We start from the raw sequence: 27,928 nt of genomic DNA, 5'->3' as shown, positions 1-27,928 counted from the left end.
GTGTTTTTTTTTCTTCTACCGGTTACAATTAAATGGAATCGAACTATGAACCAGCCTAATCCTAGTAACCCATTTTCCAACCTGGTATCACAAGCTATCAGAATGTCCACCTGCAAGGCACATCTAGGAAGACCATTGTTTCTGTGGTAATTTTTAAGAAACTCCTTCAAAAGCATACTATTGTCTCCAATTCGCCTGCCTGCGAAGAAAGCAAATTAAGAGCTGCTCACAATTGAGGGAAGGACATCCTAACCAACAAAATCTCAAAGCCATTTTTTTTTAAATCTCAATTGTACGCCATGGGTCTTGCCTTTTGCTGCCTAGAAATCCTTTCTCCAGTTTTAGAAGCTTGGTTAACACTTTTCATTCAAACTGATCCAATCAAAGCTTTAAAATTTAAAATTGAATTTAAGATTTCTTACTCACAAATAAAAAAAAAATCATTAAAATATAGTACTAAGTAACCATCATATTACTTAACTGTTGGTACGTAATTTGCTTGTTTGGGCTATAACTCCCTTTACCTTTAGATAAGCTACTTCATGAGATGTTAAATGTTATTGATATTTAGTTGATATTGTTAATTTAATGGAACTATTATTATTTATCAATAAGTCCAAATAATACATATCAAAGATTCAAACGCCCCGCTTATAACTTGCACAGTATCTTCAGTTTTAACCGTCCGATTAAATCGAACGGCCCATACAACCCCCACACTTAGGTTTTTGGGTCCACCATTCATCATCATGAAGTCAACCGTGTTGTGTGAGTAACTCACACAAACGTCGGATTATTCTTAAGCGTCCTGAGAAAGTTCCAATTATTTTCAAGCATCCTAGAAAGTTCGAGAAACTCACACATACTTTTCCAGCCTCATCCTCAAGTCTGTTCTAGAAAATTCTTCGGTTCCTTATAAATATATCAAATCCGCTATTTCTGCAATCAGTCCAGCAAAAGCAATATTTCTGTAATAATTCTCAAATTTCTCTGCATCCAAACCAACCCCATCGGTTTTTCAGAATGTCGCTAATTCCCAACTCCGGAGGAGGAAGCAGCAGCGTCTTCGACCCATTCTCCCTCAATCTGTGGGACCCTTTCAAGGATTTCCCGTTCCCTTCCTCCTCATCACTCTCCGCATTTCCTGAATTTTCTCGGGAGAATTCGGCTTTTGTGAACACTAGGGTCGACTGGAAGGAGACCCCCGAAGCCCATGTGTTCAAGGCGGACGTTCCAGGGCTGAAAAAAGAGGAGGTGAAGGTGGAGGTGGAAGACGACAGGGTGCTTAAGATCAGCGGAGAGAGGAACGTGGAGAAGGAGGATATAAACGACAAGTGGCACAGAGTGGAGAGGAGCAGCGGCAAGTTCTTGAGGAGGTTTCAGCTTCCGGAGAACGCAAAGGTTGATCAGATTAAGGCTGCCATGGAGAATGGAGTTCTGAGTGTCACTGTTCCGAAGGCGGAGTTGAAGAACGTTGACGTCAGAGCCATTGAAATTTCGGATTGAAATTGTGATATATATATATATATATATATATATATATATATATATATATATATTTTTTAAAGATTTTATCTATGATTATCTGCTCAGTCACAAATATGTATCAGAAATAAGAGTGCCAAAGTTATATCACGAATATGTATTTGATTTTGAGCACTTGTCCCTTTTAACTGTAGCAAGACGTAATGTACCTAGGATTCATGGTCGTAGTCCCACCATTTCTAATGGAGTACCCAAATGCCGCGGTGTGATTGTTGGTTATGTTGCTTCTCAAGACTTCGAGCCACTTTCTTTGTACAGGGTAATGATACAACGGAGATGCAGATGGATGCATTATGATCAATAAATGTCGAAATTCCAACAAGATTTCAATAACGATAAAAGCCACAAATAATGCATCCATCTGCATCATGATTGCAGCTGCATCATGATCATCTCTTGGCTGTTAGTTGAACTCAGCTTTGAGATCGGCGAGCATGGTTTCCAAAGTCGACACTCGCGATTCCATGGTGTTCCGGGGTCGGCGAGGCATACAACAATGAAGGATTGAGAGGAATCGACACTGGCTGATACCAATGTTAAAACCTTGCTCGGCTTCTTCACAATTGCATAGTACTTTCTTGTATTACACAGAGATTATTCCAATGACCCCCTCCCAATTACAACCGACTTCCTTATATGTAAACTACTTAGCTTCCTCTGTAAGCTATCATCCGACAACTTACAACCATCTTATCTACTACTAGAGCATCTCAACCTTACATTTGTCATATTGAGATGATGACAAGTAGCATCCTAACATACTTCAAACTATGATCTTACTATGGGCATGCTACAACAGAGACCATCTTGATAGTGTTTAGGTTTCTGCTTCTGTGAGTTCAGCTTATTCGAATGATTACTTGCTAATTAGCTTCTTTCTTTTGATGTAATTGTCATAATTGTTCTTATCATTTTGCTTCTTACTGGAATGCTAAATGAGGCAGATCACGTATATAGCAGAATGCGTATGCTCATATGAAATACGAGAAAATCTAGTAAAAGAACAAATCTTGTAGTCACCAATATTACAGTCCATCTGAACTCAAACATATCGATCGTTCTACGTTTAAAGTTTTTACAGTCACACTTTCTGTGGCATTTACATTAGTGGAAAGTGCGAGGTCCAATGCAAACTAAAGGAAGTGTGTTTGTATGCAAGAATTGAGCTCCTAGGTCGAAAAGTTGATATCTTGTGTGCCATGTATTTTTTATGTATGCTTCTAATAAAGATGTAAATGTTTACATTATGCATATGGATTAGTAAATGATGATGAGCATTTGCATTCTTTGATTCCGTCACAAGTTTATTTCGCTTATATATTTGGGAGATTTTCTCTACTCGAAGGATGATAATTTGGTAAAGTTCTTAGGACCTTGCACGCTATACCCTCTGCAAAGGAAATATCCAAACTTAGGCAACAGGAAATATAATCTAGATAAGCTGCATCATAGATGGATTGATCAAGGCTGACTTGCTTGGTAACCAGGATGAGGAGAAGGTATGCAAGAACAGCAAGCTAGTTCAAATTTCATTTTACTCATCATGGTAAGCAAATGGAACGACATCTTGATGACATGACTTTTTTTCCAGAAACAGAAATAGAAGATTGATGGCCTTTGAAATCACCTACAGTGATTGTATAGCATTTTCCTCTATATTTTTTATATTTGTATGCTGTTGGTTACACTTCATTATGTTTGTTCAAAATCCTCATGGTACATTTCTTCATTATGTTGCGTTATGGTTGTAATTACTTGTCTTGTCTGACTGATATGTTATTTTCTGCCTATGCATAATTTTATTCATATGATTTGCAGAACCTGCGAGATCTGTGGAGTAACTGCATTCAACATTTCAGGTGACCAGATTAACGAGGCAAATAGCAGTACTGCCACAGCCGCATCAGTACCAGCACCACCCATGATCCAGGTTGAAACCTGAACCATGTGGCATGGCCGCTGCATTATGAATTTCCTTCTTGTCTGCATGATCCTTGCCTTCGTAATTTCATGGCTTTTTCACTTCAAAGTGCTTTCATGAACACCAGCAGGGGAAAGAAAAAGGCTTCTGTGAATGTGTGGGGGTAAGTTGCAGTTCCAATCATCGTCTTGCTTGTGCTGCTACGTTGCTGTACCCGTTCCTAATTTGCCGTACACACGCTCTCCGCCCTTCGTAATATAATATTCTATAACAAGTATATTATTTTTGGATAAATAGGGGTGACAACTTGTTTCCATTTGCAGTGCGTAATCTAGCACATATTTTTTTCCTCTCAATGTGGATTCACGTTTTTTTCCTCTCAAATCCTTGGTTGTTAGCAAACATACAATGGTTGTAAGCAAACATAATACGAGTTTTTTCTTTAATTGAATGATACTTTGCACCAAGAAATCTAAATCATTTGAATGAATATTCAAACTATAGCATAACAAAAGAAACATACTACTTTAATCAACTGAACCTGAGCCCCGATGATCTATGAGTTAGAAAAGAAATAAAAAAATCCAAAAAATAAGAAAGAAAAGGACAATTATATACGACGGCCCACCATACAGGGCCTTTGGGAAGGAGAAAAGAAAGGGCAATAATCCACTAACTTTTCCGGTTGAAATCCCCCCGAAAAACAAAACCGTCCATCGCATATACACGCTATATTAACTCCTAAAACCCTAATTCGTATATTATTAGCTCAGTGGGATTTTTATTTTCTCCTGCTTTCGCTTCAAATCGGACGCTTAAACCCCTCTGCATTTACAGCTACCACTTTCAGCGCGTTCGATTCCATCCCGCCGAGTAAGATTACTTAAACCCTCTCTGCTAATTCATTCGGTTTCGAAGAAGTTTGTGTAAATTAATTTGCGAATTTGCGAATTGTCCAGGTTCTAATGGCTGCCCCCAACAATGCGCCGACGGTTTTGGACAAGGAACAGGTAATTACCCTTTTGCTTCATTGTTCCAAAGTTTTTACTTTTTGTTCTCTAAAAATGAATTCAAGTTTTAGATTGGATTTAATGCATGCCCAAGACTGGATTTTGGGGAAAGTTTTGGAAATTCATGGTTAGATTGTTCAATTGATGTTGGGAATCTGGGTGTTCTGTGAGTTTGGGCGTAATCGAATTGGGTCTTATTTGTCTAATTGATCAATGATGGCAGTGTTTTGACATTAGTAAAAGTGAGACGTGGATATTTCTTGAGAGTTAGGAAGCAACAAGATGGTTAATTTTTACTCTGGTGTGATGGATTTTCTGTTCTTTGGTTTTGAATTATTGTTCTAAATTCGTGTTTTTCAAATAATCTCTGGTGGGTTTTCGAAAGACCTTAATTTGGTTTTAAACAATTGTGCAAATTTTTGGTATGGCAGAGAAGGAGATGGAATACAGGGTTGAGTTGTTCAACAAGTAAGTTTTTGACGGCATTGTTAAATATCACGGCATACTAATCTAGTTTTTTGAAAGTTGGGTTTGTGCAAGGCTTATTATCTGAATAATTTAAGCTTGTCTCCTAGTTAGAGCAATTCTTTAGGGCCTTCTCGTTCACTATTATTTGTTTGTTTATTTTGACTTTCACCTGTGTCACTTCTATTTCCGTTGGAGATCATACTTTGTTCTGATGAGCATGTATGATTGTGCGCAAAAGAACGAATGATATTTCTGAAGCTACATTATCTGGTAGTCTTGTGGCTTCAGTTTGTGAGCACTAGAGTACTTCTCACCCTTGTGTTATACACTTAGACTACCACATCTCGTTAGGTTGTGCATTTTTAGTTAGGTATATGCAATTTTCTATCTGTGATACTTTAGCTTCCGAGTTATTCGGTTTTCATTTCTTTGTTTAATTGGTTCATTTATGCAGGCTCATCGTGGAATGTCCTCGACCCAAGAGGTAAAAATGATCTTCTCCTCATGGAAAGTCCTCTGATGTAAGTTATTTTTCCAAAATTTCAACTTTCAGTTTCGGGATTGATTCTTGATTTCAAACTTTTATTTGATTTTTCTGCCTGAATGCCGGAGATGAGATTTGTGGTTATTCTGTGAAGTTGTTGAAACCCCTAACAATCACGTTGATGTGAAAATGTGGTAGGAAATTGCATAGCCTGATTCCTTGTTTATTCTTTTGTGGCTTTCTAGCTTGTCACTAGAGTCATAAGATTTGGTTTAATTGGTAGAGCAATATTGTATGCAATATTTCCAGGACCAGAGATGAGTTCTTTCGCATCTCCCCAATCTTTTGCATTTCTTACACTAACTATGACTAGTGTATGGTTAAATTTTCAGCTTACACTAGTTATCACTAGTGTATGAAATTGTATGCTATACCACCACCAGCAAGTATATTGGAGTATACGTGCATGTAGTAGAGGGTTGATAACCCATTAGGTGACGGGGATGTGGTTTTGAAATAATTATAACTTTTTCAGCAGGTTTTAAATTTGGGGGCCAAAACCTAATTCCAAAGGAGACTATGCCGATTTTTCAGTAGATCATTTGAAGTTATTTTATTAAATTATATTTGCATGCACGTTATGGCTACGTCACTTTCCGGATGCAGGTCATCGCGCCTCCATTTTGGTGTCCACCTTGACGTCCCCATAGGCAGTCGAGAGATGAATTCAAACAGTAATAATCGCAATCGAAATTAATTATACATATAGTAAGCAACGGAAACAGAATCTTTAGAATGAAATTCTGGTGCAACAAATGACATCTTATTGGTTTTTTTTTTTTTGGCGAACTGACATCTTATTGGTTTGTACATATGAAAGTAAGCGAATAGCCGAAGCCACAACCTTTTGTGATTGTTAACATCCTCGTTATATGGTGTCTAGTAGAATTCCGTCAGCTTCATTCTTCTCGGTATTAGAAATAAAAGAGAGATGTTTTCTTGAGATATAATTCGAGTTTCTAAAAAAAAAAAAGAAAAAAAAAAACATATTTTAGTGTGCGCATATGCACACATAAGTGATTACGTAAATATTCCTTAGAGTGGCATTGAGGTCCCCCATCCATTCAGCCACTCCCATCGCGGTGCGTACTTGCAATCGGGGATGTGGGCAATAAGCTTTGGAGCTAATAGGCTTAAGTTTTGCACGTCAGTAACCGCCAATAACTCCAAAGACGGCAACTTGAAAGTATAAGTTTCACCATAAAAATACTTCAGTTTTGGCCGACATTTAAGATTGATGGACTTCACTTTAGGTAATGTAATTATTTCATCGGTGCAACGACCCGCAGCGATTTCAAGTTTCCGAAGCTGCTTCCTGTGAACATCGGTTGTGAACTACCCGTCTCCCAAACATGCGTTAAACTTGGCAATATATCTAACCGCAAGGACCTCAATTTATTGAATGCTTCAACGGAGAGACTACTTTCTTCATGCTCCGGTCCCTTTAGTTGAAAAATCACTTCCATCAAATTACAGTTAATTAGAGTAAGATTTTCGAGATTATCATCATCATTTGAGTCCTCAAGATTAGGTTGTGCAACCTAGAAAATTAAACACGATCAACAAGATGATACAATACTAATTAAAAGATGTACTTATAGAGGTTAATTGAACCTGATTTAAAAGCTTACCTCCAGATTAATTAATTGGACGTAGAAACGGGGGCAAGGAAGGAACTTGTAGGCAGAGGCAGGGTAGTTGTCACAGCCCGTCCCGGAGGTACATTTGACGGGAATGTGAAATGACGAAATTGCCCTTAACGGGCATTAAGGTACTTGGGTGTGTGACATTATTTTAGTCTAATCTTAGTAATGTGTTGGAAGAAAATAATAAGATAAGTTGACTTTAATTTGATTTTTTGTTATTTTGGTTAGGGATGTAAAATGGATGGTGGGGATTGTTTTTGGACATCACAAACCCTCTCTCTCTCCCTCTCATTCCTGTAGCCTCTCTCTCTCCTCCATCTCGACTCCCTCTCTCTCACACACACCCATACGTACGGACACACCCAAAACCTCCCAAATCTCGGTGGATCGAGGCAACCAAGGTATGCATCTTCATCCTTGAGTCATTTTAAGTCGATTGGTACTAGTTTTAGGAAGTGAAATCCTCGGAATCACGTGAAACCCGAACCTTCATTCTTGGTCACTATTCATGAAAACGTAAAATGTTTAATTTTAGGGAATTCTAAGCTTGTAGTGAGTTTAGTAAGGTCCCAAGGAGGCTCGGAGTACTTCGTTTGAAGGATTTGGACGTCAGGATCACGTGGTTCAACTTTGGCCGATTTTCTTGGAAATTTTCTGGTGAGATTTCTTGATTTTTAGAGCCTTAAACTAGTCTATCGTGATTCTACATGTTTGGGGCTTCATTTTGGTATAAAATACGAAGAAAATGGTTGAGAAACGAAGGAGAACAAAGAGTTTCAAAGTTCGCCAGAAACCGACCGCCGGAAAAACCAGTCCGGCGAGCTGAGGTTGAAGATGATGCGCGTGGGGGCGCGTGGCAAGCCTAAAAAATTTTCTAAAAATTCCTCGACGTCCGTGACGTCGAGTAGGTCGATGTGGTATATTAATATACCCAAATTGAGCATCGTATGAGAAGTTATTTCGAATTAATGGTTATGTGTTTAAAATTAACGTTTTTATAGTTGTTTCGCATATAGGTGACACCTATCCCGAGGACGAGTGCATCCAAGGACGTCACGGGGGTTACGATCCATCGACTTATCAGTGAGTGGGCAGTTTTGATTTCGTATTACCTATATACAACTGTTTTTCCCAGAAAATACGTTTATGTGAAAATTATGAATTTATTTGCCATGCATGCAATTGTTGAGATATTTAGTTTGATAATTGATGCATATATATGTGAATTGACGCGGTGGACGCACATGTGAGTTTTATTATTATTCAGCTGAGTTATTTTATATGAATTGCATTGAAAGCTCATAAGTTGCACCTAGGTGTTAGTGCTTATATTGTTATTCACCACACCGCACGCTCGTCTTGGATCCAAGTAGGTGGATGTCGTACAGACCATGTGAGGGTTCTGACATGCTAGTCGTACATATCACTAGATGTGATTCCGACTAGTGGGTGACCTTAGTTATGCGCGCTGTTGATTGATGAGAGAAGCACTAGAGCGTATTTATACACCTGTCATCGTACAGACTACTATATGTAGTTCCGAGTGACGTGCAGAGTTGGACCGTACAGGTCACCGAGGTGACTCCGGTTGGATTAGATGTTGAGCTTTAGAATCAGCCGTACATGACCATTGTAGGATCTCCGGTTGATGTATTATTTCACCTGATTGATATTGATGCATTCTGATTATATTTTGTGCATGGCATATCATTTCTGAGATGTTGTAATGATGGATATGAGTTGAGTTTTGATGTTGCGTATATATATATATATATATATATATATATATATATATATATATATATATATATATGTTTATATACTATTTTCTGGGAAAGTATACAGGTTTTTACGGTGAGGGGTTAGAAATGTTTTAAATGAACTGTTTTGGAAAACTCTTTGGTTTTACTGACCCACTCATTTTGTTTTGCGCCCCTCCAGGTTCTAGTTAGCGGTTTGTGACTCTCGAGGTCTTATTTCGGCTTTCTGACAAACTCTTGACATGTAGGACTCACCTGAGAGCGATGTACTTTTATTTTAGTCCTACTTGACTGCACTTAAACCTATGCTCTGAATTTATGTGTTTACATTATAACTCGTCCTGTTATTCTAGTAGGTTGTTCTGCTAGAGTTTGGTTTGAATTCCTTCTTATGTATGTTGTTGTTTCGCTTCCGTGTCGCACTTATGGTTACGTCACGCTCACGTGACGGCCAGCACGCCTGGATCCTCTGGATCGGGGTGTGTCAGTAGTGGGGTCACTTTGGGCTTTAAGGGCATTTTCGTGTTTTTGTCAGACCAAAAAAAAATATTTTGTTTTATTTTTTATTTTTTTGTTTTTCTTTAATACAATGATATATTTACACAAACTCGTTACTCCTAAGATTCGAACCTGATAATGAATATCACTAAATCGCAGTACTGAATGTCAATTGTTAAACAATGATATATTTATACAAACTCAAAGAGTATAGGAGAGGGTCGAGTTGGCCACTTCATAGACAACAAAATTTATTTCAAGATAGATATGTTGGGTACTACAATTCCAGTCACATTATAAATATATAATATCAATATTATTTGTATTTTGATATAAATATTTAGACAATCAAAATTTGTCGTTCAGTCAAATAGTGCAAAAGAGATATATTAGGATCAAATTTGAAATTTTCAAAAAGATGCTAACAAAATGCTCATTTCTTACTTAGGGTGAAAAGGTAGAGCAAAATATTGTTAGCCAGTGAAAGAGAGAATCAAATAGTGGAGGAGGAACTATTTTACGATTCATACGTGTAATCCTAGCTTAGGAGTCACACTAATCTTCTTTGTATCGTTCTAATTTTATGAGATGTCCATGAAGGAGATTTCATGGCGGTTTGCTCGTAGTGAATTTAAGAGAACATTGATGCTCGAACGATGAAGATTTTGGTTGTCAAATTGGGCTCTTATTTGCTAGGGAGTTCAGATTTCAATTTGAGCTTTTGAAGGGAGACACAAAAAGGGTGATTGATTAATACGATCTCTAACGAAATCCAACACAAATCAGCATGATGGCATGACCAATGCTCCAAGACTTCATAATTTTAAGATGCAATCCAATTGTAGTATGAAAAAAAATCACATTGTGGTATTTTGGATGTTGGAATCGGAACATTTGGTTCACCAAAATGACACTTATATAAGAAAAAGACAAGGATTGAGCTTTCCAGGTTCTTCTTTGCGATGGTGGCTCCACAAGTCAAGCCGATATCGAGCTCTACGATGGTGGGCTTTGCAAATCATGGCTGCCATATTGCAAAATCCTTCAAAAAAATTCTCAACAAAAACGAACGTATGAGTATGACCTATCATCTTAATATTTTTTCGTAGTGCTCATCAATATGAACGCGTGAGCGTAAGCAGAAGGAAATTCAGAGCTAAAATGAAGATTCCATGGCACTACAATGTTTAAGGATAGTATAATAATTTTGTATTACCATGGCTGATTACCTTATGCTGTCAATTTACCTTTATTTTTCATTTCTATTTCAAATTATTTTATTTCTTTTCATTTTCATTTTGTTTCTTTTTATTTACATGTGTATTAAAAGTGAAAAAAAATTAATGATATTCATTTTTATTTGTAACTTGTAACAGAAATCTTATATTCAATTATCACTAAAAAAAATTTGAACTATATTAGTTTTAGCCATTATTATCATCAAAACATGTTCCTTCTCATCTCACGTACCAAACCAAACACACTTTTGATGATAAATATTATCGTTTATTCCATAAATAAATGTGGAAAAGAACTAATGAAAAAGGTTGGAGAAACCCATTTTCTCTCCTTCTCCCGTATCCTCTCTCCTCCTTCTCTTTTGCGTTGCGCTGCAACAGGAGCCCCATTTAACAGCAAGCCGAAGACTGCCGAGTGCCGACGCAACAGCTCTGTCGTCCACTGGTCACCAAAGGCTCTCATACTACACATCCAGAATGCTCTTGCCGTCCCTTATCCTATCCCCCAAGTTAGTTTCTATAAATTCGTAGGCGATTTTCCTCAACTTCAAATCTAAGAAACGGTGACCCAGGGGTTTTCGGCCAATATCGCCGGAATTGGAGCTCGACCCAAGAGGTAGAAATGATACTCTTCTCGTGGGCTGTTCTCCAATGTAAGTTCTTTTTCCAAATTTTCAACTTGCAGTTTTGGGATTGATTCTTGATTTCAAATTTTATTCGATTTTCTGTATGAATGTCGGAGATGAGACTTATAGTAATTGTTGTATCAGTGAAGTTGTTGAAACCCCTAACGATTACGTTCCCGGTTGATAGTTGAAGCATGTCTATAACATGGTGTGGGATTGAACTCTGTAGAACCTTGTATTGTTGTGAATAGGCGATGAATGAACTCTGTTGCATAGGAATTATAAAATTCATGGAAAGATTGTGAAAATGTGGTAGGAAATTAGAAAATGGGGGCCAAAATCATGTTATGATGATGGCAATTGCATAGCCTGATTCCTTGTTTACTCTAGTTGTATTCAGCAGTTTGCTGTCCAGTAGATGTTTACCTATTTGGTAGACAAGGCTCCTCAAGGGAGAGCTTGCCGGAGGTGTGAGTGGACATTTATTTGAGAAATGTTTTTCTTTATCAAATATTAAGCATGCCTAAATACATATGATTTCCATTACATTTAGGGGGCAAACAGATTTTATTCAGCTTGTCCATTCTACAAACATGTGATTCAGCTTACACGTGTATAATCAACCTCGAGCACAAATAAGCAAACACTAATGATGCGAATTTAGAAACAAACAGTAATAATCGCAATCGAAATTTATGGTACATAAAATAAGCAACATAAATAGTATTTTTGGAATGAAATTCTGGTGCAACAAATGTCCTTTTATTGGTTTGTACATATGATATGGTAAACGAATTGCTGGAGCCACAACGTTCTTTAAACTCTTTTCCTGCATGCATTGGAGAATATTAGAAATCACTGAAATTGGAATAAGTTGAAACGCTTGTGCTTATTGTATATGTGTTTCCAAAAATAGCGGTTTAAGGATAAATTAATTTTTAGGCCACTTAGCACTACGGTTATGTTTATTGTATATGTGTTTCTGATAAAGGTTTCTCTTGAGGCAGTTGGTAATCTGAAATGCTTCTTCCTCTCACCTTAATTGCTATTAGGTACCTCGAAAAAATGAAACAGGTAGCAGATTGTGGTTTTAGATCCAAACTGTTCAATTTTTTTAAGTGCTATACATGTATGTATATATTATATAAAACATGGTAGAATATTTTTGTGAGTACTATATAGATAATTTTCATCAGTTTTTACTAAACCTAGAAGAAGTTGGAGATGGAAGCATTCTAACCTTTGTGCTTGATCAATCAATTGTGTTCGTCCTCCCTGTTGGTTTCGTCATCTTCATCCTTGCCATCGATTTTGTCATCGTCATCCTTGCCGTCGATTTCGTCATCTTTGTTGGTTCAGTGGTTGTATATTGATGATGCGGTCTTTCAGGTGGGCACAAAAGTGAATGCAAATTAGAAACATTAATCTAAAGCATACCTTGTCCATTCCTGTCGAAATGTGGGTTTTACTTGCAATCGGGGATTATGCGTGTCAACAAGCTTAGAATCAAATGGCCTTAAGTCTTGCACATTAATAACCTCCAATAACTCCAAAGACGGCAACTTCAAAGTATAAGCTTCACCACAAAAATACTTGAGTTTTGGCAGACTTTCAAGCTTGATGGACTTCACTTTAGGTAATGTAATTGTTCCATCAGTTTCTTCTTCTGCGGCAACGATTTATTCCATCTGCTCACACTTCTTAACTTCTATGTCCTCTATACGCATGAGAAGTTTGACTATGGAGGACAGAAACAAGTATTTCAACTGGTTGCAACAATCGACCTGCAACGATTTCAAGTTTCCAAAACTGCTTCCTGTGAACATTGGTTGTGAACTACCCACCTCCCAAACACGCGTTAAACTTGGCAACTTATGTAACTGGAAGGACCTCAATTTATTGAATGCTTCAACGGAGTGACTACTTTCTTCATGCTTCGGTCCCTTGAGTTGGAAAATCACTTCCATCGAATTACAGTCATTTACAGTAAGATTTTCGAGATTATCATCATCATTTGAGTCCTCAAGATTAGTTGGTGTAACCTAGAAAATTAAACACGATCAACAAGATGATACAATACTAATTAAAAGTTGTACTTATAGAGGTTAATTGAACCTGATTTAAAAGCTTACCTCCAGGTTAATTGGACGAGGCAATATTTCAATGGGGCGGTGGGCGTTTGGTCTTGAATATGGTGCGCATCCACATCCAGCAGGGCACCAATTTGATGAACGTGTTGGAGAAGTGCTGAAATCATGACTTGTTGAATCCTTCTTCAAGTTATTCTCCAGCATATATTTTGTGGATGACCATACAAATGTAGATCCCTCTGGACAAAGACTTGTGAGACGAGGCAGGTCTTCTAGTTCAAATGTGTTCAGTTTCGGAAACAAAATCATGTCTTTTGTCGCCTCTTCTTCTTTTTCCTCTGTGATTCTGACTATAGTTTCCATGTCGAGACATGTTGATATCTCTACCTCTTCAAGATTCAAAAGTTTTCGGGCAATTAAATGCGAGAACACATATTCTAGACCAGAACAATAACTTATGTGCAAATATCACAAATTTTGGAAGCCTTGAAATCCAGACGGAATGTTTTTCCACAAGTGTGTAAACGAAGTATCGAATATCCGCAACTCATGTAACTGGGGAAATATTGGAGTTGTCTGGCCATGGGTTTTCAGATCAAATAGCACGCCTTCAAACTTCATAAATTCCAAACGTACATCTTTTAAACTTGGAAACCATGAAATGCACTTTGATGGAAATATTGCTTTTTCAAATATGCCTGCAGATTGATATTTTGATTGAGGATAGAGAAAAAACATCTCCACCTGCTCTATAACCCCACCATGTTTGATCTCCGAATGCCGCAACTTTAACACTTTACCATTTCACGCCATTTCTCTTTCTGGGTTTCACGAATGTCAGCTCCCGAGACAACCCACCACCGCCGTTTGGCCACCGGAGGCAGCGGTGCGTCGGACTCGGATGACTCTGACGACATCCAATGCTGTTCAGTGGAGAGAGTGGGGTTTCGGAGGTGAAGAAGGTGGTGCATTTGAGTAAAGTTGAGAGAAATTGCAGGATTTGCCACTTGGGTTTGGAGGGAGGTGGTGGGACCGACCCTGCCTCTGGGGTCCCGATTGACTTGGGGTGTTCTTGCAAGGGGGATTTGGGTGCTGCTTATAAGCAATGTGCTGAGACTTGGTTCAAGATCACGGGAGATACTTGAGTACAAAATTTTTCATAATTTAATTCATTATTTTCTTTGACTTTTGGTGTTTCTGCTTGAAATTATGAACACCCATTTGCTGGATTGTGAATGTTTGTTATGCTTGCGTGTTTAATGATGGTCCGAAAACTTTAGGATTATGTTTTGTTCTGTTTCTGCATTGAAGTGCAAGCACATGGATGTAATTGGTTTCCGGAGTCGCTCTTTCACTTTTGATGTGGCATTTACATTAGTGGAAAGTACGAGGTCCAATGCAAGCTAAAGGAAGTGTGTCTGTATACAAGAATTGAGCTCCTACGTCGAAAAGTACATATCTTGTGTGCCATGTATCTTTTCTGTATGCTTCTAATGAATATGAAAATGTTTAAATTATGCATATGAATTAGTAAATGATGATAAGCATTTGCATTCTTTGGTTCCGTCACAAGTTTATTTCGTTTATACATTTGGAAGATTTTCTATACTTGAAGGATGATAATTTGGTAAAGTTCTTAGGACCTTGCATGCTATACCCTCTGCAAAGGAAATATCTAAACTTAGGCTACAGGAAATATAATCTAGGTAAGCTGCATCACATGATATTACAATGACGTACGTACATCATAGATGGATTGGTGAAGACTTGCTGGGTTGGTAACCAGGATGAGGAGAAGATATGCAAGAACAGCAAGCAAGTTCAAATTTCATTTTACTCATCATGGTAAGGAAATGGAACGACATCTTGACAAAATGACTTTTTTCCAGAAACAGAAATAGAAGATGGCCTTTGAAATCACTTATAGTGATTGTATAACATTCTTTTCTATATTTTTGATATTTGTATGCTCTTGGTTACACTTCATTATGTTTGTTCAAAATCCTCATGGTATGTTTCTTCATTCTGTTGTGTTATGGTTGCAATTACTTGTCTTGCCTGACTGACATGTTATTTCTGCCTATGTATTTTTCTTTCTTACCTCAATCTGGTCTTGTTTTCGCATGAAGTTTATTTTCATCCACGGGTCACCAACGGCCGTCAAATTACATATCCAGACTCCTCTTTCCAACTCCCAAGTTAGTTTCTACAGAATCGTAGCCAAGTTTCCTCAATTTCAGATCAAAGAAACGGTGACCGCGGTTTTCCTGCCAATATTCTCGATCCAACAACCACAACAACAACAACAACAAAGCCTTTTCCCACTAAGTGGGGTCGGCTATATGAATCCTAGAACGCCATTGCGCTCGGTTTTGTGTCATGTCCTCCGTTAGATCCAAGTACTCTAAGTCTTTTCTTAGAGTCTCTTCCAAAGTTTTCCTAGGTCTTCCTCTACCCCTTCGGCCCTGAACCTCTGTCCCGTAGTCACATCTTCGAACCGGAGCGTCAGTCGGCCTTCTTTGCACATGTCCAAATCACCAGAGCCGATTTTCTCTCATCTTTCCTACAATTTCGGCTACTCCTACTGTACCTCGGATATCCTCATTCCAATCTTATCCTTTCTCGTGTGCCCACACATCCCACGAAGCATCCTCATCTCCGCTACACCCAATTTGTGTACGTGTTGATGCTTCACCACCCAACATTCTCTGCCATACAACATCGCTGGCCTTATTGCCGTCCTATAAAATTTTCCCTTGAGCTTCAGTGGCCTACGACGGTCACACAACACGCCGGATGCACTCTTTCCATCCAGCTCGTATTCTATGGTTGAGATCTCCATCTAATTCTCCGTTCTCTTGCAAGATAGATCATAGGTAACGAAAACGGTCGCTTTTTGTGATCTTCGCTAGATTGCTCCGGTCATTAGTGTGGATAAGTATATAAATGGATAGAGATAGGAAAGCAAACACAAGATGTACGTGGTTCACCCAGATTGGCTACGTCCACGGAATAGAAGAGTTCTCATTAATTGTGAAGGGTTTACACAAGTACATAGGTTCAAGCTCTCCTTTAGTGAGTACGAGTGAATGATTTAGTACAAATGACATTAGGAAATATTGTGGGAGAATGATCTCGTAATCACGAAACTTCTAAGTATCGGAGTGTGGTGTCGTCTTGACTTGCCTTATCTGTCTCATAGGTAGATGTGGCATCTTCTCTGGAAGTACTCTTCCTCCATCCAAGGGTGGTATCTTTAACTGGTGGAGATGCACAAGGTAATGTATCAATTTCACTTGAAGCTTACCTGTAGTTTCAGGCTTGGTCAAGCGCGATACAAACCATGTAGTAGGAGTCCCCCAAGTCGCCGAGCTAGGGGGTCTGCTGAAAGAGGTGACAGACAAGGTAAGCAATCAGAGCTCCGACTGATTGTTCACCTTCTCCCCATCTTGCAGCAGCATGAAGGATAAAGAGAAGAAAAATGAGAAGAGATGATATGAGATACTTTTGCTTTTGAAGAAGTAACTTTCCACAGGCTTATTCTTGAACTGAGCTGGAGGGTTTTCTGGTTTCCTCCAGAGTATAAGGCCGACTGAAGAATTTGAGGGTCAAAACAAGTCCATCAAATCTAGAGTACGTTCCACCCTGCTGATATGGGATACTTTTGCTTTTGACAGAGTAATGGATGTATCGGCACGTGTGCTGTTACGCTTGTCTCCACATGCTTCCTTGTATCCTTCGCACTTGCCCTATCTGTTCCTCAAGCAGATGCGGAATCTTCCCTGGAAACATAAGATGTTGAAGATGAGTACTCGAGAGCAATGCCAGGTAAGTAATCAGGTAAGGGGTTCCAGGCAGTCAGTTCCTGGCTGGAAGCTTGATTCCAAGTGCTGACTGATTGCTCTCTTTCTCCTTGTCTTGCAGGTAAAAACAAGGCCAAAAGAAAAAACAGGGAAAAAGCATGATATGGGATACTCTTGCTTTTAACCCTGATGATATGAGATATTCTTGCTCTAGTATAGCTTGTTTGCAGAGGTATTATCGGGGGGAAAGAAAGCTGAATATTTCGAAAGGCTTGGTTGGGAGTGCCCTCTCAGATATGATGAAGGGTTGAGCATTTTTGCAGGTCTGCCTGTCCGTTGGGGATGGAGGTCGACATATATAGGAGTCTCCCTAACAACAAGTAGTAATGTTATTCCTTTACCCTGCTTGGTCATAGCACGGTAGTGGGAGCTGCCAGTTTCACATGTTTTAACTCTGTCAGAGCACTTTGAAAAAGTGGTCTGTGGTATCTGGCTCTCGAGATTCGGAGAACGATGCCTCTTCGATTTTTGAGAAAGCAATCATGTTGGGGGTCTGACTCTCGAGATTCGGAGAGCAGTGTCTCTTCGATTTTTGAGGAAGTAATCCTGTTGGGAGTCTGGCTCTCGAGATTCGGAGGGCGGTGCCTCTTCGATTTTGGAGCAAGCAATCTTGTTGGGAGTGTTGTCTCGAATGTGAGTAAAGGTTGGACATGTTTGCTAGTCTACCTTGCCACGAAGCACAAAGGTTGACACATAGGGACTTTCCAATTATCCAGCAATGGTACTGTTCCTTTACCCTCTCTTCGATTTTGAGAAAGTAGTCATGTTGGGAGTCTAGCTCTCGAGATTCGGAGGACGGTGCCTCTTCGATTTTGGAGCAAGCAATCTTGTTGGGACTGTTTTCTCGAATGTGAGTAAAGGTTGGGCATGTTTGCTAGTCTACCTTGCCACGAAGCACAGAGGTTGACACACAGGGACTTTCCAATTATCCAGCAGTGGTACTGTTCCTTTACCCTTGTGGGTAATAATACGGTAGCTAGACCTTCAAAATTTATGTGTCTAAACTTTGTTAGTGCTGTTTCTTTGCTATTCTTTTACCTTTCTTGGTCAGAGCGATGTAGTGGGAGCTGCAAGCTTCACGTGCTCAACTTTGGCAGAGAACTTTGGCAAAGTGATCTGTGGTACCCATGAGTTATTGTTGCGTGTGGGAAGTGGGTGATTGAACAGTAAGATTCATGTGCTTTCTACTTCACCAGAAGTCTTCGACAGAATGCCCATAATTTCTGCAAAGCTGAGTGTGCGTGTGACAGGTGCTGACAAGGCTAGAAAAGTAGGTGCCTCTTTGATTTCTGAGATCGGCCCTCGTGGTCTCTGAGCAGCCCAGCTTTTGAGAAAGCGAGCGCCTCTTCGATTGATTCGGAGAACGGTGCCTCACCGATTTTTGAGAAAGCAATCATGCTGGGGGTCTGGCTCTCGAGATTCGGGGAGCAGTGTCTCTTCGATTTTTGAGAAAGTAATCATGTTGGGAGAGTGGCTCTCGAGATTCGGAGGGCGGTGCCTCTTCGATTTTGGAGCAAGCAATCTTGTTGGGAGTGTTTTCTCGAATGTGAGTAAAGGTTGGGCATGTTTGCTAGTCTACCTTGCCACGAAGCACAGAGGTTGACACACAGGGACTTTCCAATTATCCAGCAATGGTACTGTTCCTTTACCCTCTCTTCGATTTTTAAGAAAGTAGTCATGTTGGGAGTCTGGCTCTTTAGATTCGGAGGACGGTGCCTCTTCGATTTTGGAGCAAGCAATCTTATTGGGAGTGTTTTCTCGAATGTGAGTAAAGGTTGGGCATGTTTGCTAGTCTACCTTGCCACGAAGCACAGAGGTTGACATACATGGACTTTCCAATTATCCAGCAGTGGTACTGTTCCTTTACCCTTGTGGGTAATAATATGGTAGCTAGACCTTCAAAATTTATGGGTCTAAACTTTGTTAGTGCTGTTTCTTTGCTATTCTTTTACCCTTCTTGGTCAGAGCGATGTAGTGGGAGCTGCAAGCTTCACGTGCTCAACTTTGGCAGAGAACTTTGGCAAAGTTATCTGTGGTACCCATGAGCTATTGTTGCGTGTGGGAAGTGGGTGATTGAACAGTAAGATTCATGTGTTTTCTACTTCCCCAGAAGTCTTTGACAGAATGCCCATAATTTCCGCAAAGCTGAGTGTGCGTGTGACAGGTGCTGACAAGGCTGGAAAAGTAGGTGCCTCTTCGATTTCTGAGATCGGCCCTCGTGGTCTCTAGGGAGCCCAGCTTTTGAGAAAGCGAGCGCCTCTTCGATTTCTGAGATCGGCCTTCGTGGTCTTTGAGCAGCCCAACTTTTGAGAAAGCAAACGGCTCTTCGATTTCTGAGATCAACCCTCGTGATCTCTAAGCAGCCCAACTTTTGAGAAAGCAAACGCCTCTTCGATTTCTGAGCAGGCGCCTCTTTGATTTCTGAAGCTCCGTCGAGTGCAGATTTTTATAGGGGCTGGCATTAAGTTCCAAAGCACACTTGAATCTCCACCAGTAGAAGCTTCATTCTTGCACTTCTAAGATCTTGATTTGTCCTACCTCTTCTCTCTTCAACACCTTTGAAAATGTCTGGCCCCTCCGACCGTCGTTTTGACTTGAACCTTGTTGAAGAGGCAGCCCCGCCTTCTCCAGACAACATATGGCGCCCATCCTTCGTCTCCCCAACTGGTCCTCTTACCGTTGGGCTGTCCTCCGATGTAAGTTCTTTTCAAAAATTTCAACTTTTAGTTTTGGGATCGATTCATGATTTCAAATTTTTATTCGATTTGTGTTAATTGTTCTGTCTGTGATATTTTTGGAGCCCCTAGATTGAACTCTTTTGCATATGTATTATAAAATTCATGGAAAGAATGTGAAAATGTGGTAGGAAATTATAAAATGGGGGCCAAAATCATGTTATGATGAAGGCAATTGCGTAGCCTGATTCCGTGTTTATTCATAATGCTTGTAGTTTGAGTGTTTGCAAGTTTGAGTAGCGTAAAGTTTTTCTTGTTTAATCTTATTCATTTATTTTTACATAAGCATTTCTCATTTCTTGGTGCAAATAAACATACATTAATAATGCGAACTTAGATACAAACAGTAACAATCACACTCGAAATTTATTATACATGCATAAAATAAGCAACATAAATAGTATTTTTGGAATGAAAGTCTGATGCAACAAATGACATTTTATTGGTTTGTACATATGAGATGGTAAACGAATTGTTGAAGCCACAACCTTCTTTGAATTGTTGTCCTGCATGCATTGGAGAATATTAGAAATCACTGAAACTCAAATAAGTTGAAACGGTTATGCTTATTGTATATGTGTTTCCGAAAATAGCAGTTTTTACTAAGCCTAGAAGAAGTTGAAGATGGAGACATGTTAACCTTTGTGCTTGATCAATTAATTGTGTTCGTCCTCCCTCTCGATTTCATCATCTTCACCCTTCCTGTGTTAGAAATGAAAGACAGAAGTTTTCTTGAGATATAATTGAGTTTTCAAAAGAAGAAAAACATATCTAAATACACTCTAGTGTGCAAATACGCACATACATATATACATATATGTGTGTGTGTGTGTGTGTGTGTGTTGTGTGTGTGTTGTGTGTGTGTTGTGTGTGTGTGTGTGTGTGTTGTGTGTGTGTGTGTGTGTGTGTGACTAAATTTTGATTACACTTTCGTCAAACTAAATCTGAACTGTTGATTATGCTTTGCCTAAATTTGTTGTCGAATTTTTTGTGGTGTTTGCCATAAATGATTGGAAATTAAAAACCTTATATTAAAGCATACCTTGTGACGTAAATATTCCTTAGAGTGGCATTGAGGTCCCCCTTCCATTCAGCCACTCCCAACGCGGTGCGTACTTGCAATCGGGGATGTGTGGCAATAAGCTTTGGAGCTAATAGGCTTAAGTTTTGCACGTCATCAACCTCCAATAACTCCAAAGACGGCAACTTCAAAGTATAAGCTTCACCACAAAAATACTTGAGTTTTGGCAGACTTTCAAGCTTGATGGACTTCACTTTAGGTAATGTAATTGTTTCATCAGTTTCTTCTTCTGCGGCAACGATTTCTTCCATCTTCTCACAGTTATGAACTTCTATGTCCTCTATACTCACGAGAAGTTTGACTATGGACGATGAAAACAAGTATTTCAACTGGTTGCAAAAACCAACCTCCAGCGATTTCAAGTTTCCGAAGCTGCTTCCTGTCAACATCGGTTGTGAACTACCCATCTCCCAAACACGCGTTAAACCTGGCAATCTATCTAACCGCAAGGAACTCAATTTATTGAATGCTTCAATGGAGTGACTACTTTCTTCATGCTTCGGTCCCTTGAGTTGGAAAATCACTTCCATCGAATTACAGTCACTTACAGTAAGATTTTCGAGATTATCATTATCATTTGAGTCCTCAAGATTAGTTGGTGTAACCTAGAAAATTAAGCACGATCAACAAGATGATACAATACTGATTAAAAGTTGTACTTATAGAGGTTAATTGAACCTGATTTAAAAGCTTACCTTAATTGGACGTGGCAATATTTCAATGGGGCGGTGGGCGTTTGGTCTTGAATATGGTGCGCATCCACATCCAGCAGGGCACCAATTTGATGAACGTGTTGGAGAAGTGCTGAAATCATGACTTGTTGAATCCTTCTTCAAGTTATTCTCCAACTTCTTTCTTTGTGGAATTACAGCACCCATTGTCTTCAAATTTTCACATCTTTTCACGTGCATTTTTTTTGGAAGCCTTGAATTTTGGAAGCCTTGAAATCCAGATGGAATGTTTTTCAAATCAAATAGCACGCCTTCAAACTTCATACGTCCCAATACTACCTCTTCTAAACTTGGAAACCATGAAATGCACTTTGATGGAAATATTGCTTTTTCAAATACGCCTGCAGATTGATGCTCAACCCTTGCCGTTGTTTCCTGAAAAAGAAAAATCATTATCAGTTAAACAATTTCAAATTTCCACATATCGGCTGCCTCCTCATATCATAGAGATTGGAGAGTGGGACATACCTCTTGGTTGGAGTATAGCTTCTTGGCTTGGAAGAAACCAACCAAACTCCCTAGACCCTCGAGAGTCAAATTGGTTAATTTATCGAAAGATATCATATCGGCTTCCTCCTCATGTTCCCCCTGCTTCGATACAATTTCTTCCATTTGATCACATCCATCAATGTTTAATTCTTGGAGTTGTACCAAGTTTCTCGCTGCTGATAGTGAAAATACATATTTTAAGACACCACAACTTCCCAATTTAAGGAATCTTAGGTTGGTCAAAAACCCACTTGTTCCATTTGCAAGATACTCGATATGTGGACAATACCAAAGATCCAAATCTTTCAAATCTTGAAATCCTTCTTGGTCTAAATCAGTGAGGACAGAGAAATTCTTAACCTCCGACAAATACAATTTTTTAGATTTTTTCAACAAAAGTCTGACTGCTTGACTCTCCTCCAACTCCCTTGCATCGCTTTCACTAATCTCCAAACAATTTTCGAATGCATAAGTACTCATCTCTGAAAAAAGCCGTCCCCATGTTGCACACCGTATAAGGAATCTTATTGTTGGGCTTTTCAAGACTATGTCTTTTGTCAACAAGTGGATGACACTGGGTATCTCTATGGCTAGAACCTTCAAATGATCGGACAGAGACATCACCTCAGAAATGCTTGCCATCCCCTTTTCTTCTCTTCCTCTTCCAATTTCCCATTCGTTAAAGCTATTAACCATATACAACTCTTCAAGTCTACATAAGCTGGAGAAGATACCATGTGGAATCACCTCAAGTTCCTCGCAGTTTGTCGTATCTAACAACCTTAACTGTTTAAGTCGTCCAATTTCCCTCGGCAACTCACGCATGGAATAACAATCCCGAAAGCTGAGGATTTCTAAATTCTCCAAACTCCCAATAACATCAGTAGACGTGCCATCAAAATTAGACCCATCTAGGCACAAGGTCCGCAGATTCTTCAGTGATCTTAATGAGACTCGGTTTTTCATTTCCTTTCCCACCAAAGCTAAAACCTTCAGTTCTTTCATCGCCTTACAAATGTTGTTCATGCTACCTTCTGAAAAAAGTCCTTCCATTGTCTGTAGAAGCTCAAGTTTTGGGCATTTCAAACCAACTGGAATCTCCAAATCGCCAACAAGTGAGATTGTAGTGTAATGGTCATATGTAGCTAAATTTGGCCACCCTTTATTTTCAGCATCACTTCTTATCAAAAATCCTTTTTTATCTCTTGAAGCAATCCATATGGCAACATCGCGAACTACGTCATGCATTTTTGTAGCCTCACTCTTGCCACTATCTAGCAACAAAAACCTTCTTTTTAGTTGGTCAACCAAAGAATGCACTCTATTTCTTGCATCTTCCAAAGTAACGCTGCTGCTAAAATATCCTCGACCCCACCCATATCGAACCAAATACTCAATTGGAATATCATAGTCTTCTGGAAATAAACAACAAAGTAAAAGACATGACCTAGCTTCATCACTCTCCAATCTATCATAACTCCATTTTATGCTAGAAAAAACTGTGTCATTCACTCCAGGGATGTTCACTGGGGTAGAATTTCGCATCTGATTAAGGGCATCATCCCATTCATGCTTGTTTTTCTTTTCTAGGGCTTTTCCAACAGTTACAATTGCAATAGGTAAACCTCCACATTCCTTCAATACATCTTTTGCAGTGGAACGTAAATCAGGATCATTAAAGGATTCACCCACCATTTCTCGAAAGAGCTCCTGTGATTCTTCTGTTGTTAAAATCGGGACTGCAATAATTTGTTGACTTCGCATCCTGTTGCAAACGTCCGAATCTCGTGATGTCAACAAAACTTTGCACCCTTCATGAGCATTTCCAGAAGGGAGTCCTATAGCCTCAAAATCAAGCACTTCCCAGACATCATCTAATACAATCAGGATCCTCTTTATTTCCATGAGTCTCCTATGTAGCCTTCGTGCTCTTCCGGACTGGGTTTCCTCCTTCAATTCCAAACCTATTTCCTCTGCAATTTCCAACTGGATCGTCCTAATACTTGGACTTTGAGACACAGTTGCCATTACAATTTTATCAAACAGGTTCAGTTTTGCCAATCTTATGATGATTTCTTTCACCATTGTGGTTTTACCCACACCCCCCATTCCACAAATCCCGATCTTTCGTACTTCTTCCCTCTTAAAACCTTCTATCACCTCATTCATCTTTGCCCTTCTGGACTTAAAATCCTTAAAAACATTTTCGAATGTTGACCATATCTCTGGTGGAGGTGCAGGATAGGCCACATTTTCAAATATTCCTTCGTTTTGGAGCTGAAGAACTTCTTGTTTAATCTTATAGGCTCTCCGACTCAAGCTCCATCGATACACACATCGCCTTTTCTTGTTAATTTCATCCTCAAACTGCAACACTTTTTTGACCATGTCGTCGTTCACATTATTTAGCCAACTCTGAACATCAGGTTTGATCCTTTCACTGTTCCTTTGGGCAGCATCTACCAATCCTTGCACTCCATCTTTCTTGTCAAAAAGCTTTTTTATCTCACCCTTAAGATTTTCCAGGTTGGAATGGTAATTAATCAAATAGCCAAACTCTGTTCCTATTGGTGTGACCAAGCACTCTCCAACTTTTGAGGCAATTGCAATTATAATTTCCATTTCCTTCTGAAATCAAGGACTACGGCTGGAATGCTTCTCTTTGTTGGTGGCTTTTTTAAGTCCCGCGCTCAGTGCTATGATGCCTAAACCAAAGAAGCACCCCAACACAACATTAATAATCATATATTTTTGTCCTGTTTAAATATAAAGGGGGTGTATTCAATTAGGAATTTGAGAGATTTTAATTGATTTATAAATTTATGAATTTTTTTGGAGTTTACCTGATTTGTAGAGATTCCATGTAAAATTTTGATTCAATTCCCTCGAAATCTCATGGGAGAGAGGTGAGATTTGTGAATGCTTAAAATACACTACAAAATCTCTCCAATTCCCTCTAATTCCTCAACTTTTCTAAATTCTTTAAATTCTAATTCTAATTGAATACACCTGGAATGTTATAAACTTCTTTAAAATTCTAATTGAATACACCCAGATTTCTAAGGATTTTAATAAATTATCTTAAAATCCTGATTGAATACACATTGAATTTCAGAGAATCGCTTAAAATCCTGATTGAATACCCGTGGATTCATTAAGGATTTTAGTGATATTTCTATTTACTTGTAAGTTAAAGGCTTTATGTTCGATTCTTGCAAAAGATGAATTTAAACAACATTATTGTAAGCCCATTGTAAAGCTTACACCATACAGCAAGCAACGTGATATATCAGGTTTTTTCAATTATTTTATTTCTTTATATTTTTTATTTATTGTTTTTTTCATTCATCCTTATCCCATTACCATAGACCCCACACCTCCTCTAGTTTTTTTTTTTTTTTTTTCAGCAACCCTCATGGTTCGTTTCAAAATTCAAGCGTCTCCTTCCTCCATCGCCCACTATTTATGACAGTTTTGAGCCCAGCCAGAAAACTTATCTATTTTTTTCTCTATCTTTATCTTTTGTTTGAGTTTTGTGTAGATCTTTGTTATTTTTCCTCTATGACTCATACTTAAGGCTTAAGCATCACTTAGTTCAAACCCGAAACGATATGAAGCCTTGCCACAAAGTCCCACCTGATGCTTATCAAATTATCTCTTTGTTATAATTTCTTCGTAAAAAATATTTTTTTCTCCTAAAATTAAAATATAATTTTACCTTCAAGATAATGAAAATGGTGGATGTTTATATTTTGAAATTATTATGTATACATTTTAGTGAGAGAATTATTTTGTATATATCGTTGATTGGTACGTTTAGTTTTAGTGTTGGTACGTTTAATTCTAGTTTATGGTACGTTTTATTTTAATTTTGGTTATTTTAATTTTAATTTTTGGCACATATCATTGGTTGATAACTTAATAATATGTGTCTTTGTTTTGGATTAATAAAAATAATAAATTTGGTTTGAAGAAGGCTAGATTTCGGAGCTACTTTTTGAATAAATTGGTGGATCAATGGCACTTCATGTAATTTTGAATTTCAAAAAGAAGGACATTTTAGAAAACATGGCACCAAAATTGTAGAAAATAGTTTAATAAAAAAGTCTAAATGCTAGGGATGTTGCACCTAGATCAAAATTCCCCTTACTTATATCTATATATTTGAAATAATTGTAAATTAAATCTTGAACCAATTCACATTCTTCATCTTTAAGTAGGTACTTTAATCTACATAAAATAATTTCCCCATATCTATATGTGAAATGTAGGTAAAATAAATTTGAACCAAATCACATCCTTTATGTTGTAGGTAAATTATTTTGCATGTATTATTACATACATTAAGCACATTTGATTGTTATTATATATGTGTAGTAAAATAATTTACCCATATCTATATAGAATATAATTAAATAATTTTGAAAAAAAAATAACATTCTTATATTTTGTTGGTAACTAATGCTCCCATATTTTGAAAACGGAAAAATTAAACCAAAAAAAAAATCCTAATTTATGAAAATTTGAAAAGCAATTAGGGAATTTAAAAAGGAAATAAAATAAAATAAAACAAATGAAAACCGTAGAATCATATACTTTTATTATTAATATGCAATGAAATCATGATATTAAAATTTGTTTTTAATCTGACATGAGTTACTAGGGATATTTTAAACATCTAAAAATACAAAATTGTGTGAAGTCAAAACCTAATCAATAAAATTGTTGAGCTGGATCCTGAAATAGAATATCTGGTGGGCACTAGATTATAAAACTAACATTTTAGTTTCTTAGTCAAGCAGGATAAAAACAAATGCCTAAAACAACAAATATTGGACAGAAATAGAGTTTTCGAGAAGTACTACATACCTGTATTGTAAATCAACGCAATGCAATTGTCCAACATAGTAAAATTGAAACTTTGAAATCTATGCCTTGTTCAGCAACAAATCATATGTCTGGTACTGGTAGTGGTGCTTCACGAATTTGCAAGAAAATTTGAATGTTGAATGTTAGCATGCACAAGGAGGAAAGATGATGCACATCAATGCAAATATATGAACAGATAACTTCAATGGGGAAGAGTTAATAAGAGCTTTCTAACAATATAAATAGGAGAAGTGAAAAAATATATATATGTAAAAAACCCGAAGGCCCTTTTTTTTTCTCAAGAGGTAAAGTCAATGAGTTTTTGTTAGGAAAATATACTATGATGAGTTTTAGTTAAAGAAAATTGAATTTCAATGGGTAAAGTTATATTTTCAATTGACAGTTTCACTGCATGTGTATATTTATTTACTCATTATTATTTTACAGCATACAAATTTCTAATAGTTTACATTTCACCACCATATAGCAGACATGATTTAAAACTTTTTGTATTGAGTGAGAAAAGTAAAAATTCAATTATAAGGGGGGGATTAGCTCAATTTCAGTTGACGTGGATGAACATCAAAATGCATAAACATATAGTACAAACACCTAAAACAACAAATATTGAAAAGAAATGAAGTTTCTAAGAACATACGTACCTATATTGTAATCAACCAAATGCAACTAACCGGTAGGGAAAAAAAATGAAATTGTGAAATATATGCCTTGTTCAACAACAATATGTCTAGTGCTGGATCTGGTACTTCACGAATTTGCTAGAAAATATATTGTAAAACCAAACACTTTTGTT

The 27,928-nt window shown here is 38.0% G+C and overlaps 3 protein-coding genes, 1 non-coding gene and 1 pseudogene across 6 annotated transcripts; 1 reads left to right on the top strand and 4 right to left on the bottom strand.

Moving 5' to 3' along the window:
* Positions 1–937: 937 nt before the first annotated feature.
* On the top strand, positions 938–14,863 carry LOC126589149 (18.5 kDa class I heat shock protein-like). Its single transcript, XM_050254378.1, has 2 exons — positions 938–2,666; positions 14,738–14,863. The coding sequence occupies exon 1, from the start codon at positions 1,024–1,026 to the stop codon at positions 1,504–1,506; it is 483 nt and encodes a 160-aa protein (XP_050110335.1). The 5' UTR covers positions 938–1,023; the 3' UTR covers positions 1,507–2,666; positions 14,738–14,863.
* On the bottom strand, positions 9,894–9,997 carry LOC126591654 (U6 spliceosomal RNA). The gene has a single exon (XR_007612469.1). It is a non-coding gene; the product is annotated as a U6 spliceosomal RNA (small nuclear RNA).
* Positions 11,805–14,263, bottom strand: LOC126590167 (uncharacterized; annotated as a pseudogene).
* Positions 14,864–20,282: 5,419 nt separating the features above from the next.
* On the bottom strand, positions 20,283–23,267 carry LOC126589108 (uncharacterized). 3 transcript variants are annotated; one of them, XM_050254311.1, is made up of 5 exons: positions 22,225–23,267; positions 21,721–22,131; positions 20,987–21,630; positions 20,553–20,646; positions 20,283–20,450 (listed from the first exon to the last, which is right to left on the bottom strand). In XM_050254311.1, the coding sequence occupies exons 1-4, from the start codon at positions 23,248–23,250 to the stop codon at positions 20,601–20,603; spliced, it is 2,127 nt and encodes a 708-aa protein (XP_050110268.1). In that variant the 5' UTR covers positions 23,251–23,267; the 3' UTR covers positions 20,283–20,450; positions 20,553–20,600. The 3 variants fall into 3 exon arrangements, with proteins under 3 accessions (XP_050110268.1, XP_050110267.1, XP_050110266.1); XM_050254310.1 differs by having other exon boundaries at positions 20,585–20,646; XM_050254309.1 differs by having other exon boundaries at positions 20,283–20,646.
* Positions 23,268–23,540: 273 nt separating this feature from the next.
* Positions 23,541–24,867, bottom strand: LOC126590166 (disease resistance protein At4g27190-like). Its single transcript, XM_050255697.1, has 2 exons — positions 23,746–24,867; positions 23,541–23,660 (listed from the first exon to the last, which is right to left on the bottom strand). The coding sequence occupies exons 1-2, from the start codon at positions 24,865–24,867 to the stop codon at positions 23,541–23,543; spliced, it is 1,242 nt and encodes a 413-aa protein (XP_050111654.1).
* Between the last annotated feature and the right edge of the window lie 3,061 nt (positions 24,868–27,928).

Source organism: Malus sylvestris, chromosome 11 (genome assembly GCF_916048215.2).
Source record: "Malus sylvestris chromosome 11, drMalSylv7.2, whole genome shotgun sequence".
Taxonomy (NCBI): domain Eukaryota; kingdom Viridiplantae; phylum Streptophyta; class Magnoliopsida; order Rosales; family Rosaceae; genus Malus; species Malus sylvestris.
Note: the sequence above shows the minus strand (reverse complement) of the source record. Positions and strands in the feature narration are given on the sequence as shown.